We start from the raw sequence: 14,425 nt of genomic DNA on the forward strand, positions 1-14,425 counted from the left end.
TCCCATCACAGCAAGAACTGACAGGTATTTATTTCAGTTTCTTCCTTTTGAGAGAGAAACCTGAACATTCTTTCTGACACTCCTGAATCACAGTTATAAGTACACTGTGTATGCAAAAAATACTCAAAGGAAGATCTTAAAATACTCTTTGCAAGCTAGGCAGCCCTTTGACTTTCCACTGAGATATTTCACAGGTGCCAAAGACAAATTCATGCTTCAAAGCGAAGCCAAATTCTAAATTTCTCCCACGTAAGAGGAAAATCCCATGACTTAGCCCAAGATGTTCTACTAAACAGAAAAGCCTGGTAAGACATATTGGCTGCACCGAAGCTGCATGCGGGAGATTTATGCAAGTACACACCACGACCACTCCTCACAGCACAGAGCCACCAATGGAAAACCAACTCAGAACCAAAATACAATGATTTAAATGCAAAGAACCAATGCTGTGTCTTCATATTGCTATCACTCTACCTAACTCAGTAAGAAAGTGACTGAGGTGGTCCACCAGGGTTCCTTCCAGTGGGTGTCCTGAAAAGCAAAAGGAGCAGGGTCTGAAAGGTAAATGACTTTCCGAAGTAACCCATACCTTTGTGAGTGCTGTAGAGGGCTGCAAATGTCACCACGAAGAAGGTGGTGGAATATTTTCCAGCATTAACCAGATGAAAGGCCCGTTTATTATCGCGGTAACGGCGCAGGCACTGGATGAATCGCAACCAAGCAGGGATGCACTGGACAACTGCTCTCACTCCGTAGGAGTAGCTGTAACAAATTTGATTTTCTGCAAGAAAAAAAAGTGTCAGGGATACAGTCAGTAAGTTTAAGAACTCCTGCTGTCTTCCTTTCTGTCAGAGCAGTACCAGTGTACCTGAGAGTGCAATGCCCCATCCACGTCTCGTACTTATGCACGCACACATTTGCAACTTGCACACGTACGTGCACACACATTCAGAACAGTGAGAGACTCAGAGTATTCTGATGCCCTTTACGCTATCTTGCAGCTATTCAGGTGACATGACATCAATAACACATCCAGACAGATAATCTTCTAACTCTTTCACTGCTGCCAGTGTGATTAACATGCAAGAAGATTAGAAATAATCTATTTTTAAATTTACTTTGTGCTTTTGGCAGTGCTGCGAATAATCAAATTAAAGATGGAATTACAGAAGGCCTTCTCGACTGAATTTTTGTGCATAAATGGGAGAGCATTCCTAAACCCAGCAGGACAACTCAAAAAGACTACTTTGTCTAAGATGTCCTTGACCCATTTTTAACTTTTCTTGCATACTATAATAGGAAAGAACAGCTTTCAGTATTTTTTTTCTTATTTTTTCTTGGCTTTCTTATTTTTATATTTTAAACGAAGACAGGGCATAGCCTGAACACAACTTGAGCAACTGGGGTGAGAGGAAACTACCTCTAAAATAAACGCCCCACTGATTAGCAAATGTTTGTTTCTTACTCACACTAATAGAGACAGGTTCATTAGCTGATATTTATTCCAAAGCACCGTGCTGTTATTCCAGTGTTTGGAGGACAAACAATTATCCACACAGTTGTTTTATAACTTTTTTTTTAATAAATAAATAGTTAATTCCAACACTGTCTTAAAGGGAAGAGAAAGATCAGATTGGAAAAACAAAGTAAATACTGATGCTTATCGAAGCATACCACAATCTCTCATAGCAAGTGTCAAAACCATCAGACAACACAATTTGCCAGCAGTCACTGCTTAAAGTGGAAAGAAAACAGCCTGATCCAGTAGGAGCCAGGTACTATTTTGCAACTGGAAGGCCAAAGTCTGCCAACTCTGGGGCTCTTCTGACTAGAAAGGAGAGAGGCACAGCATCAACAACCCTGGTGTTGCAGCACCAACTCTAATGGAATAAGGGGCAGCAACAACTAAGGAAGTTTCTCCATCCTCTCTTGCTTTAGGGTATGGTGATGGTGCCTGTAAGAACCAGGCTACAGCACAAAACACTGTGGTTCATGGCCTTACACAACTCACTTTCGTGCTAGGCAACAGGCTAAAAGCAAATACATGGTTAAACGACTCAAATAAAACAATGCCAGGAAAAGTCTTTTGTCTTTCCAGTCAAGAAGTGCTCTGTCTACAGTCTTTGACGAATATGCAAGTCAGGCCAAACAACTGGGTTAGGAAACAAGCACTGATGTGAAATGCCATTTCTCTGGATGGAAGCAAGAAACAGTAGAATCTCTAATGGCATGTTTACAAGGAACATCAATTATTTTAGTTTCCTATGTCACTGGTAGGCCTCTTCAGAACAGATGCCTAAGAAGTTGCTTTGCTTGGTGTTTTTCAGGTCATTCTGACAGCATTTGCAGGGGCGTCAGCATTTCTCTACCTGTATTTGCCAGAAGTCCAGCATTGTTCTCCCACTGAACCTCGAAGCTGTAGAAGCAGATCATGTACTCCAGATCCATGAGTATCACGACCAGGCTGTTGAGCTGATCAGCCAACCAGAAATCTGCGAAGCCTACTTTGTGGAAGGGAGCTGTGAATACTCTAAACTGTCAAGAGAAAAAGGAATAATTCACATGACACAGTGGCAAAGACACCTAACCACAGCAGCAGGACATCACAGCATTGAACAAATATGGAAGTAACAGAAACGCTTCAAGATTTATTGCTGACCTTTTGCTCCTGCTGAAAAAAGAAAGATAACTGTCTCTCCACTTGAAGTACAAATAAAATTCCTGCTTTCAGACATCTAATTCTTCTCCTATTCACTCCCCGATTTTTTTTTTTTTTTCAACTGGAAGAGACCAGCCTCCTCCAACCAAGCTCTTTCCCAGAAACTTGGGGTCTCTGTGTAGGAGCTCTGCACGGCACAGTTCCTCCAACTGTTCCTCATGCTGATCAGCGCTTCCTTTCAGGCATTTATGTCATATCTACTGACGTCTTCCACACTTATCTTCTGCCTCACACTTAATATCAGTTAGCTTACAGACCCACAGCTTGGCCATTCATCTGATCGTGGCTCAATTTACTTAACTTGTTAGCTGTTCTTTGGTGTTAGAAGCTGTACCAGTGAATACTGTTACTCAGCTGGATCTCCCAAGCCCTCTAGCACAGGAAGAGTTAAATAAAGAGCAGAGGAAATCCTATTAAGCGGCAGTTAGACTCTCTCTCCATCCCAGTCCACTTTCCCTCTAAGCCTCAACAGCAGTTTTGCCACTTTCAAACCAGACGGTTTTCATGGTCCATTACCTTTGATTACAGCTTTCCCTGCCCAGTTAGTTATAGCTACTAACGGCCAATTTCTCAAAGAGACAGCACCAGCATCATCCTGTAGTTCAGAGATTTATGAACCTTTACATTAATGAAAACACAGGCTAACACTGATCTTTACATTGCTTTCCTTATTAACCTAAAGGCACGCAGCTACAGAAACCCAGGAAAGGACTGACATTCCCATCCAGCCCGTAATGCCAATTTAAGGCTCTGGTCCTAAATTTCAAAGCCAAATAAGGGATCAAGACTTAGTGGCACTGAACTGTAGATAGGGACCTTGACCCAGAAAGCACTGTGTTTGGTAGGACAGCACCTATTACAACGGCTCGAATGTTAGGGAGCTCTGCTCTCAAAGCTGCCCTGTTGTGGAGCAGCTTCTGCAGAGATGAGAGAAGGCAGAGCACCTGTCATCCCCAAGAAGCCCATCCTCCCTTTTACTAGCACTCCGTGACACTAATCTTCTCTCTGCTTAATCACAGTTCTTTTTTTTTTCCTCTGAAACAAAGACCAACTAAAACAAATGAGTTGTGAAAAGGTTTACAGATAGATCTCTGAAAATAAGAAGGAATTAATAAAAAATCCATATTGTTACTGAATGGGAGACACTTGCACACTGTCAGATGGCAGCATAAAGCTTTTAAGAGAGCAGAAGCTTTCCACCTAAAGGTTACAGCAGACGAGTCAGCAGATATGCAGATAACCCAGCTAAGGCCCTGCTATCTCCACCAACACTCCCCAAGGACGGGAGCTGCCGTCTGAACTCTCCTAACCCCACTGTGGTTTCTGACCAGGGCTGCTGCACGCTGCCCCAGGCACAACCCAGTGGCCAGAGGGTACTGGCACTGCCCACTGGCAAATCCCCGTTGCACAGGCAGACCCACCTTCCCAGCTCAGCAGAGCCTGCAACACCCTCCAGTGAAGATGGGCTCCAAGAATAAAGTCATGAAACACCAGGAGCCGGGGACAAACTTAAGCTTCAAGTGATCAGTTGCAATTGTATTTGCACAGTTCCACAACCAAAGCGCAGACTTTCTGGTGCTGATTACTGCAGTTTCAGTAAGCGCTGAGACAGCAGATAGTTGAGCTAGAGCTGAACACTTCCTAGATTTTCACCTCACGCAGCTATGCTCCCTGCAGTTGTTTCCCCATTCCAGCACCCTGCAGGGAGGACGGTATGGGGATGCTATGCCATTCCCTGCGCTCTGATCAGATTCCTCTTGGCGAGCTGCTTCCCTCAGCCTACACAAGTGCATTCAGCAAGCTCCTCGCCTGGCAGCAGAAGCAAAGAACGCTCACGTAAGCAGGATGCCACGTAGGCGAGAGAGAAGGGTCTGGCACAGGAATTCGGCTAGCTACAAGCTAAATAACTTTTTCATCCAGAGGAAGATCAATGAAGGAGTAAACTGCAGTTCCTTGGGGATTATCAAAACAAATGGCACTCATGAACTCCAATGAGCACGGGTGGATGTAGAAAGCCTCCTAGCTCCCTCAGAAAATGCCTCAAAGCTCTGAAATATCCTCCTGATTTGGTTCTAGAAAAACTGGAGGTACCAATAATGCTCTGCTATGCCGAGTACACCAGGCTCCATTTTGGCCAGAAATGAAGCATATCAAATGTGAAGAAAAACACTCACCAAATCAAAATTTGGGCGAACAGTACAGTTCTAAGAATTGCGCTATTTACACCTCCTTTCACCCAGATAGCTGCTGGCAAAAGAAGAAATAAAATACGCCCAGCCAGCCAATTGCATATGATAGGAATTAGAAAAGCCTAACAGCTATGTGGTCTGTCTGGCCTTTTTTCCCCTTCCCCCTGACATACAGAAGTACTGTGTCATTTTCCACCATTAAGGTGATCTTGCATTTTGATGAAGCTTTTCTCCCCAGGAAACCTTGGGATGAATTGGCCTCTGCACATTAAAGACATGTCTGTGTTGCAGACTACAGCATAGTCTAGAGAGAGCAGGTACTGGGAAGCTGCTGTGAAGCTCTGTGAAGACTCAGAATCTTACCCTGTTAAGATATTAAGGTAAATTAGCACAAATATTGCTCACACAGTTAGACCGCTGCCGGTACTTCCCCTAGCACCAAGGGACAGCAGTAAGACTAATGAGGCTTGGGACTGAAAGGTACATCTGTGAGAGGTGGCTGAATGCTGGAAGGCAAAAAGGGAGAAACTGAAACAGTAGAAACCTAGCAAATCAAATAACAGAGGAAAGCACACAGAGGTTAACTAGGTGTGTGTAGAACTGCACACACATGCTTGAAACATGACTCTACATTTCATCTCTGTCATGTTCCAGATAAAGTTAATTGTCTTAATTGGCATTAAAATGATTCTACAAATAATGTCAGCCAGCCCAACTCTCTTCCACCGAATGCTCTCAGTTACCTCTCCGAATGCTCTCACCTCACCGAATGCTCTCAGAGATACCTTATTCTCTAGCAAGAATATTCTCTAGCAAGAATAAGGTATCGAGGGAACCAAACTGATGGAAGTTAATTTAAAAGGACATTCAGGGTGGGGACAAACATGTGAAACAACTGTTTTTGAAGAAACTGAACAGCCATCCAACAAGTTTAAAAGTTGTTCTTTTGGATTCCCACCTACAACTGGAACATCGATATAGCATGCATATTTACATTTAATTTACCAAGAAAACAGGAGCTGGGTCCTAAATGAGTAATTTTGTTTAAGACCACAACAGATTTGCTGAAAAACCAACCTGCGAACATAATTTTATAAGCAGCAACCTTTGCAAAGGTTTCCTCTCCACCAGTGAACCCTCTCATTGTTGGCACTCTCCCATTTGGGGCTGAGAAGCACCCATGCAGCTGTGCCTTGGAGCCCTGCAACCCTAACCAAACTGTTTTGCTGCATTAAGGGACAAAGCTATATGCAGTCGTATATATGAAGATTACAAGCAACTACCTGCAATATAAGATAATGATACACTGGTAGGGACAAGCAGAAGTTGTTTCAGTAACCCCATCCTTGCAGTCAATACCTTATCAAGTCTGCTCTATGAATACACATGTAGAATGGCATACCACTCCTCCTTCCTGAAGATTAGTGATGCTTGTATCTGTTTCAACTGCTACAGCTCAGCTACAGCTTTTTATCTTTTATTTATTTATTTTAAAATCAGATTTGAGACTTACCAATAGTTTGAGCAGCCAAAAACGGGACTTGTAATATAAGGTTTTGGTAGGGTTGATGAGAAAAAGCAACATGAAGCCGTACAAGATGAGTGGATTCACCTGCATAGGGATGTAGGTGAATTTACCATATATACATGCCAGCAGGCTCAGGCACCACAAAACCCCCAGGAATCCAGCAATCTACAGAAAGACAGAAAAAAATACAGATACCTTGTGAAAAAATAACTCCAAATCCTACAATGAACTCTCATTATAGCAAAAGGGAGAGCAGTGCTCAATCCTGTAATCTAATCAGACTTCAGCAACTTCCTCTTCTAATTGTGTTACAATTCCTTGCCAGGAAATGGTGCAGGATTTATCCTCCTGATACGCACAGCTCAGCCACTCCTAACAACCTACTCTGTTTACCTCAAAGAGATGTTGATGGGACAAGTTGCTGCGGGGATTGAGTTCAAAGATGAGGACATGATTCACTCCAGCCTGTCTCCAGCCGTACGTGTTGATACCCAGGAGAAAGAGGAATTCTATCAGGAGAAAGCCACCTCGATAGATTCTCACCAGTGGCCACACATTTGGTCCTTCTATAAAAGCCACACCTGACAAAGGAAAAGATGAAACAGCCGTAATGATAGCACAAGGCATGTCACAAATCAAACCTGTGCTCCACTTCCTCCTGCTGGTTCTCAGATACTCAGCTACAGCCCATGAAAACAGGGTACGCTTGTAACTCATATAGCAGCTGGAGGACTTTTTGCCTAATCTGTCAGAGGATTTATGACTATTCTGGGGAAAAATTGCTCTCCAGCTTCTGCAGTCAGGTCATTAACAGCATCTCAAGTCCCCTGCCTCACACTACAGGCACAAGGGACAGCACTAGCATAAATCATCTCTATATTCACTTAAAAGTTCTGATTTAATGGAGAAGAAATCTCAACAGACTGAGATACAAATATTTCAGCTCCCCACAAAACCAGGAAGTACAATTTACAGCATTTAAAACAATGCTAAACTGCGCCTGATCACCAAAGTCCATACAACTGTAATGTAATACATATTCATAGCCAGCAATATAATTTCTAGCCGCACCCAAACAGAATATCCAACGCAAGGCAACAAGATGGGAAAGTCTGTTTCTTCCTTTGTTCAGTCATCAGGGTTCTGAAAACAGATTCACTTAATTTCAAACAATGAGCAGCTGCACTAAAAACCAGCAGCTTTTCTAGCACAAGTCCCTTTGCAAAATACTGTCCCTCCATTGCCTGATCTGAGTTTTATGAGAAAAGCACAGCTGAAATACAAGTGTTCAAATCCTCTATTTTACTTTCACTGAGCATTCCTCATCCATATGCCTTTTAAAAGCAGAAAAGAACAGGCACTTTTACAGAATTGATGCTGAGAATTTATTTTCACAACCCTCCTGCCTGAATTACAGCCCCAAGTTTTTCAAACTTTTCTTCACAGAAAGCATATCTGTAAGACACTTCACGTGTACTTTCTATCACATCAAATTGTGGAGGAAAATTGTGCAAGTAACAATGACTGAAGAACAGTTGCTTTAAATTTATAACCTAAAGAGAGTATTGGATTCAGGCAGAAAAGTCAAAGTTTGGACAGAAATGACAGACACACAGAAGCTGAAAGAAATGAGGCTTAAGTACAGAATTACAAAAGCACATCTGAAATGCCTCCAGTTGCTTACAAACAGGACACAGTAGCCCTAAAATATTGAATAAGAAGTGCAAAAGTTCCCAGACAGACCAGAACAGATATACTGTGTTAGTTGAGACAGAACAGCAAGACAAAGGTTTATCCTGTGGTGAACATAGTTCAACATGACAATATAGCATGTGTTCTCCACAGCCAGTGCCACTAATCGTGTTTCTGTACTCCCAGGGTGGCAGAGGATCCTAACTGTAGTATTGAACAACAGCTGATTCTGGAGAAAAAGCAGATATGGAACGATGCATTGAGCTGAGCTGTGGAAGTACAGATGCTATCAGTATTTCTGTGTACTCCCTCCTCTGACACCAAGGCCCTACCTAGCACAGCTCCCTCAGTGTAAGGTCTAGATGTGATTCCCTTCTCACGTCTCCTAATTTAACCATGTTCTTCACCACAGCTACAGAGTCTGGCAGAAGAAGCTCAAGGACCAGCTTGCAAGGCTTTTGTGGGCTCTGTCCAGCAAAGCCTTACAAGGCCTCAAACTGGTGCAGCACAGACACATTTACGCCAGCTATCAGCCGAAAGGAGTAACCACAAGGGGCCAGTCTGGGTGGGAGGAACCATTTCGAGTGCCATGAGAATTGAAAGCATTTCCCAGCATCTCAGGGTGAAGAATCACACCTCCTCTTCCTGCATCACCTTCTGTGTAGCTTGAGCTAGTCAGACTGAGGGTGGAAAAACACAACGTCTGGTAGCAGGCACATCAGTGGAAAACAGAGCTAAGGTGCAGTTATGAAACATTTTTCAACCATGTCTGAAAATTCAAACATTTTCCTTTTTTTATTTTTCATTTGAGTTTACAGACATTTCTGCTTAGGCAAATAAAGGAAGGGATCTGGCCTGAGGGAAGCAGAAGAACTGGGGGAAACTGTCCTGCTTTGCAGCTACACCCCACCCCAGCCCTGGGAGGCTTTAGTACTGCATTCCTGGCTTTTCATCAGCACGCTTTCCCTCAAGAGAAGCTGTGCTGATACAGGAGCAGATTAAGACCACAGCTCCAACATAACCCATCATGCAGCCCTGAGGTCTGTACCCAACCCCAAGGCAGAGAGATTTTCCATTTATCTATTGTTTCCACTTAAATCCAACACCACACATCAAGTCACTTCCCCACGTCAGCAGGTACATGACATTGGATTAACTCGCCCCTTCAGTAACTGACACCAAATGGTCCTGACAGATGCGGGCTCCTCACGAGGTGTTCAGAGGAAGATCTCCCTGGTGACAAGCCCAACACCACCACAACCTAACTGTGCGGACTCTCGTGTTGCCTCAAATATGTTTTAATATATCTCTGTGCATTCATTTTACAACACTCGAACAAGATTACTCACCTAACTAAGGCCAAGTGTCCTCCACGTGAGTACCCTAAGACTGTGAGTGCCCGATGACAAAGACCCACACCACTTCCCTGATTCAGTCATTACTGTCACGGAGAGATTTTACACTCAGTCACACGAATGCCACAGCACAGCCACATTCTTCCAGCTCAGAGCTCGCCCTGCCACCGTGCTCCTTCCCAAACGAGAGACAGAGCACTGCTGCAGCATGAGCAGTAACTTGTCTTCAGATTTTGCGTGCTGTCTTGTAGGTTTCTGATTAATAAAACATACACATTTCCATGGCCTTTCAACCCCAATTACACATTAAATTGGCAGCTAGTAAAGCTGATAAAGAAACAGTGAGGCAGAAACAGAGACTGATACAGAAACAGAATGGTGAGGCTGATACAGAAACAGGGAGATTTATGCTTGAGGGAGACACTTCTCTGGGATCCACCTGTAGCAGCTGCAGCCTTTAATGGACCCCAAATTATTGTCAACTCATCTCTATAAAATGTTGCTGTTCTACTTTTAAAATCATAGAATCATAAAACCATCTAGGTTGGGAATGACCTTCAAGATCATCAAGTCCAACCATCAACCTACTGAGTCCCACCAGTGACCCATGTCCCTCAGTGCCACGTCCTCACGTCTCTTCAATACCTCCAGGGATGGGGATTCCACCACTCTCCAGTGCTTGGCCACCTTTTGCGTGAAGAAATTCTTCCTAATGTCCAGCCTAAAGCTCAAGCATTGCTGATACGGTTTACTACTCATGGTCATGTTCTAATGCTGTTTTACAGATTCTACACATACAACTCTAAAACCCTACTTTAGTCAATCAAATCATAAAAACAAATTGGCAAAAGTAGCATAGAGGTTAGCAAGTAATATCCAATTAAAAACAAAATTTGTAGTTAGAATACAGTTTTTGCCCAATATCTGAAGTAACTTATAGATATCAGATCATGTCTGCTGATACAAACACACCAATTATTCCACTAGTTTAGTAACATCTGCTTTAGAGGTTTAATCATTTTTATGAATTCATTCTCACAACTGTATCACTTTTTCATTCTTACTACTGAGATAAAATGAACGTATCAGGCTTCAGTCCTATTTGCACCTCACAGAGATCAAACATGTAAGTTACACAAACAAAAGATATGATGAATAAAGAACAGCTTCTACACATTCAGTGGTCCCTTCACACAGACGGGTCAACTTTCTGCCTCTACCACAGAAAGACCAAAAGGGAAGTACTTGCAAACAGCTTCTAAAAGCAGAGAAATTTTATCCCAGGAGATTGGATCCAATTACAGAAATATCTGATTATTCTTTTTATAAATATCTAATTATTCTTTTAAGACAAAGTACAGACATGGGCTTCCCTAATGCAAGAGTTTATATGTTGATTTTCCTTTGTACTGCTTAAGCAAGTTACAAGGCTACTGAAATCACACACAATTAGTAAAGCTGCTTGTGATGAAGGACCATATCTGGATCTGGAGTACCAACATGGCTTTTACTCTAATGAAAGCTCGAACTCAGAAGGAGCAAAGCAGAATAAAACCAAGGTCTGAGATATGCAATAATTTATTCTAGCTTTTAAACAACCTTGCCAAAATCTGCCAACAAGGAAGATTTCATTAATTCTATTAATAAGCACCAGGCATTGAAATCCTACAACTTTCCGCACAGAATAGAACAGAATAGTTCAGCTGGAAGGGACCTAAAAAGATCAAGTCCAACTGCCTGACCACTTCAGGACTAACCAAAAGTTAAAGCATTAACCAAATGCGTCCTGAACACTGACAGGCTTGGGGCATTGCTAGGAAGCCTGTTCCAGTGTTTACCCACCCTCATGGTAAAGACATTTTTTCCTAATGTCCAGTCTGAGTCTTCCCTGGCACAGCTTTGTGGCATTGCCACGTGTCCTGATGAAAATGTCCCGAGTGGCAAGGTGTTCACATTGCTGTATGTCTGTTCTCATTCTCTGTAAGGAACCAGTGCTATGCAAAAGTTAAGTTCTACAAACACCTCTCAAGGTGGGAGAGGACTCTGTGCTCACAGAACAGTAACAGAAGTCTTTAGACATGGATTTTGCACTTCCAGAATATCCCTCCACGAGTAAGGAGGAAATAAGAACAAATCACAATACATTCCAAGTTCAAAATCCAGGTAGGTAACATGAAAAAGACATAACCTATTACTGAGCAGCCCTAATAATTCACTACAGCATGCTCTGACTCCAAGTGATTTAACCCAGAACATGCTGACCACCCAGCTCAGATCTAGGCCCCCGCTAAGTGACAAGAACATATCCACACCAGGGCCTCGGGGCCAGCTGGCTCCCGCTGAGGATACCCACCTGAAAGTATGACAGTCACGTTCAGTGCAATGAACAATCCACAGAACAATCCAACCCTGAATGTAGTCCAGGCTGGTACAGGCTGTGAACAAAGCAATGGTGGAGTTAAGGGGGATTGAACGGGTTTATCAGCAAAATTAGATTCATTTGCAGAGTAAATTTAAAATTAGGGATACAATAATCATCTCTGACTGCACTCTTCCTCCCTGAAGTGCAGCACTAGAAAGGCTGCATAATATTTTTGTCTATCTTGATGCTGTGCCATGTTGAAACAGAGCTTGGGCATCTCAATGGTTCTCAAAAAATGCTCCAGACCACACAAACACTAAGCATACGTTATTACTAGCACAGATTTCCCTTTATTATTCATCTCATCCCTTCATTACCTTGCCTGCATGCATTAGGAAAAATTATTTCTGTATTTTCCAGAACTAAAGCAGATTACGTGACCATGCTCCCCCTTGCAATTTGTGGGGCATGCTCATATCCATGTGTTTTCACTACTTTGTTCCGATGTTGAATCTGATTTGGCACCTCGACAAGTTGCAGAAGAAGCAACTATACAACTTGTTCACCTGAGCTGCTCCCAAAGGTGGAACACGCAGACGTTTCATAGCCTTCTGTCTGTCCCCATCTTCTAACTCATTGGTCACCACTTCCTACGGAGATAAAGACACACATCGCAGAAGGTCATGCTAATGATAAGCATATGATACTGCATTAAAACAAAAAATAAGTCTATTTCCAAGTTATATTTGAGCCCTGACCCCATGTTCTTCCAATATACTGTAACAAAGATATGAAAAGCTTGCCATAATACATCCAGTTATTATTATATAATATAAACTAACACTGCATTAGCTTTTCAGAGTGAAAATTTACCAGCTGAAGACAACATACACAAATTATGTAAGCAATGCCAGAAATCAGTGGCAATTTAAAATCAATTAACAGTTGCCTTGGTGGTGAATACAAGCTATAGGCAGACCTTACGGGAAGCAGTAGTGAGAACACCACATTGTTTTCTAGTTACAAGAAGAGCAGCATCTTTACCTCTGTTTCGGAGATAAGCTGATTGATTTTCTTGCAGGTGTAGAAGGGTGCCACCTCCACCTCGGCCACCCGCCACTCCGCCCCTCGTGTCGTCTCCAGGTTCTTGTCATGTTTCTTCAAGATCTTGCGGAAGCCTGTGAAGTTCAGGTTCTGCAGACAAGGAGAACAGTTACTGGCCGTTAGCCTCAGTCAGCTCAGAAGAAAGTTACGTGGTTACATGCCAGCTCTAGCAAGGAATAAGAAGAATCAAAATTCTTGCATCTATTGTCAGGAAGTTTTTGTATTACCACTTTATTAGAAACGTTACATATCCTTTCTAAAGGATAATGCATGGGTACCAGACTGAGTATATCCCATGCACTGTAACTGGTCTCTACACGAGCAGTAATGAGTTCTTAAAAACAGAAAGCTGCAGGAAGAGTATGTTTTGTCCCATCTCCCCCAAAGCAAGGCACATATTAACTCTTTCAAGGGTTTTTCCCCTTCTGAAAAGACTAGGCTACTGATTTCTAGATTCTTCAATCTTTATTTTGGTTTCAAATTAAGTTTGCAGAATAAGCATACTATAGAAGGGAAATCCTAGTACAACAGAAAACTTGTGAAAATTTTAAACACTGCAAGTGAAGCCCCGAGAAGTGCATCCCCTGGACAGCACGCTCTCACAGCACATTGCATGATGCCTGCTAAATTATTCTGGGCTTGCAGACACAGGAGATAAGAACACGATGCCGCATTAAAGGGAAAAAAATGGTGGTTGATTTCCAAGTTACGTACGAGCCCTGACCCAAGACTCTTGCAATGGGCAGTAACAAAGATAGGCAAAGCTCACCACGCTGCATTAAAAGCAGGCGATTGCTGTGACGAGATGCATTTGAAATCCTGTGTTTCATTGCACAGAAAACATCTCTCGAAAGGCTCTGTGTTTCCTTCGGGCGGCATCAGGAAAACAGACAGACCGTGGCAAGAGTCACTTCAAAAAAAAGCTTAGAAAGTAGCTTGGAAAGAAAAACAGAAAATCGCAGAATCCAATACCCCAGGGAGAGGCGCCAACTACTCAATGAAATTATTTTCAATCTAATTATGCTTAGAGTGATTTAATACCAGACCCCTGCCATATAGGTGGGGAAATGAGGCTAGGGAGATGGGAGCAGGAAGCCAATGCATTAGTGATCTGCATTATTGCAGACAAGAGACTTTAATTACTTTCTATCGGAAAAGCCAGCATCCCACCCCAGGGAGAGCAGATCACTATTTCATAAATTCGAAATGGATAGGATGCAACAAAATGCTGGTTTGGGTCCGAGACTGCTCCACAGCCTGAACTGATACCGTTTTGTGACGACATTTGCAGAGCCCACAAATCCTGCCATCCCAATGGCATGACAAAAACACCGTGGGTTACGATGACACCGCAGCGATGACACCGAATGAGAACAGCCAAGTGCCATCTACGCAGTCACGCGTTTTGCATTTCTTGCTATTCAATACACTTCTATTTGGCAAGGGGCCTTCTCCAGGCCTGACTTCCATTTCTGA

General features: G+C 42.8%; 1 protein-coding gene across 1 annotated transcript in view; it reads right to left on the bottom strand.

Moving 5' to 3' along the window:
• The window catches only part of XPR1 (xenotropic and polytropic retrovirus receptor 1), a 100,317-nt gene that overhangs the window by 14,802 nt on the left and 71,090 nt on the right, over positions 1 to 14,425 (bottom strand). Inside the window, exons 5-11 of the mRNA XM_040565046.1 lie at positions 12,890 to 13,039; positions 12,412 to 12,495; positions 11,837 to 11,918; positions 6,830 to 7,017; positions 6,422 to 6,601; positions 2,370 to 2,535; positions 590 to 781 (exon numbers count right to left, since the gene is read on the bottom strand). Coding sequence (XP_040420980.1) covers positions 590 to 781; positions 2,370 to 2,535; positions 6,422 to 6,601; positions 6,830 to 7,017; positions 11,837 to 11,918; positions 12,412 to 12,495; positions 12,890 to 13,039 — 1,042 coding nt within the window. The remainder of the gene's footprint in view (positions 1 to 589; positions 782 to 2,369; positions 2,536 to 6,421; positions 6,602 to 6,829; positions 7,018 to 11,836; positions 11,919 to 12,411; positions 12,496 to 12,889; positions 13,040 to 14,425) is intronic.

Source organism: Cygnus olor, chromosome 8 (assembly GCF_009769625.2).
Source record: "Cygnus olor isolate bCygOlo1 chromosome 8, bCygOlo1.pri.v2, whole genome shotgun sequence".
Lineage (NCBI taxonomy): Eukaryota > Metazoa > Chordata > Aves > Anseriformes > Anatidae > Cygnus > Cygnus olor.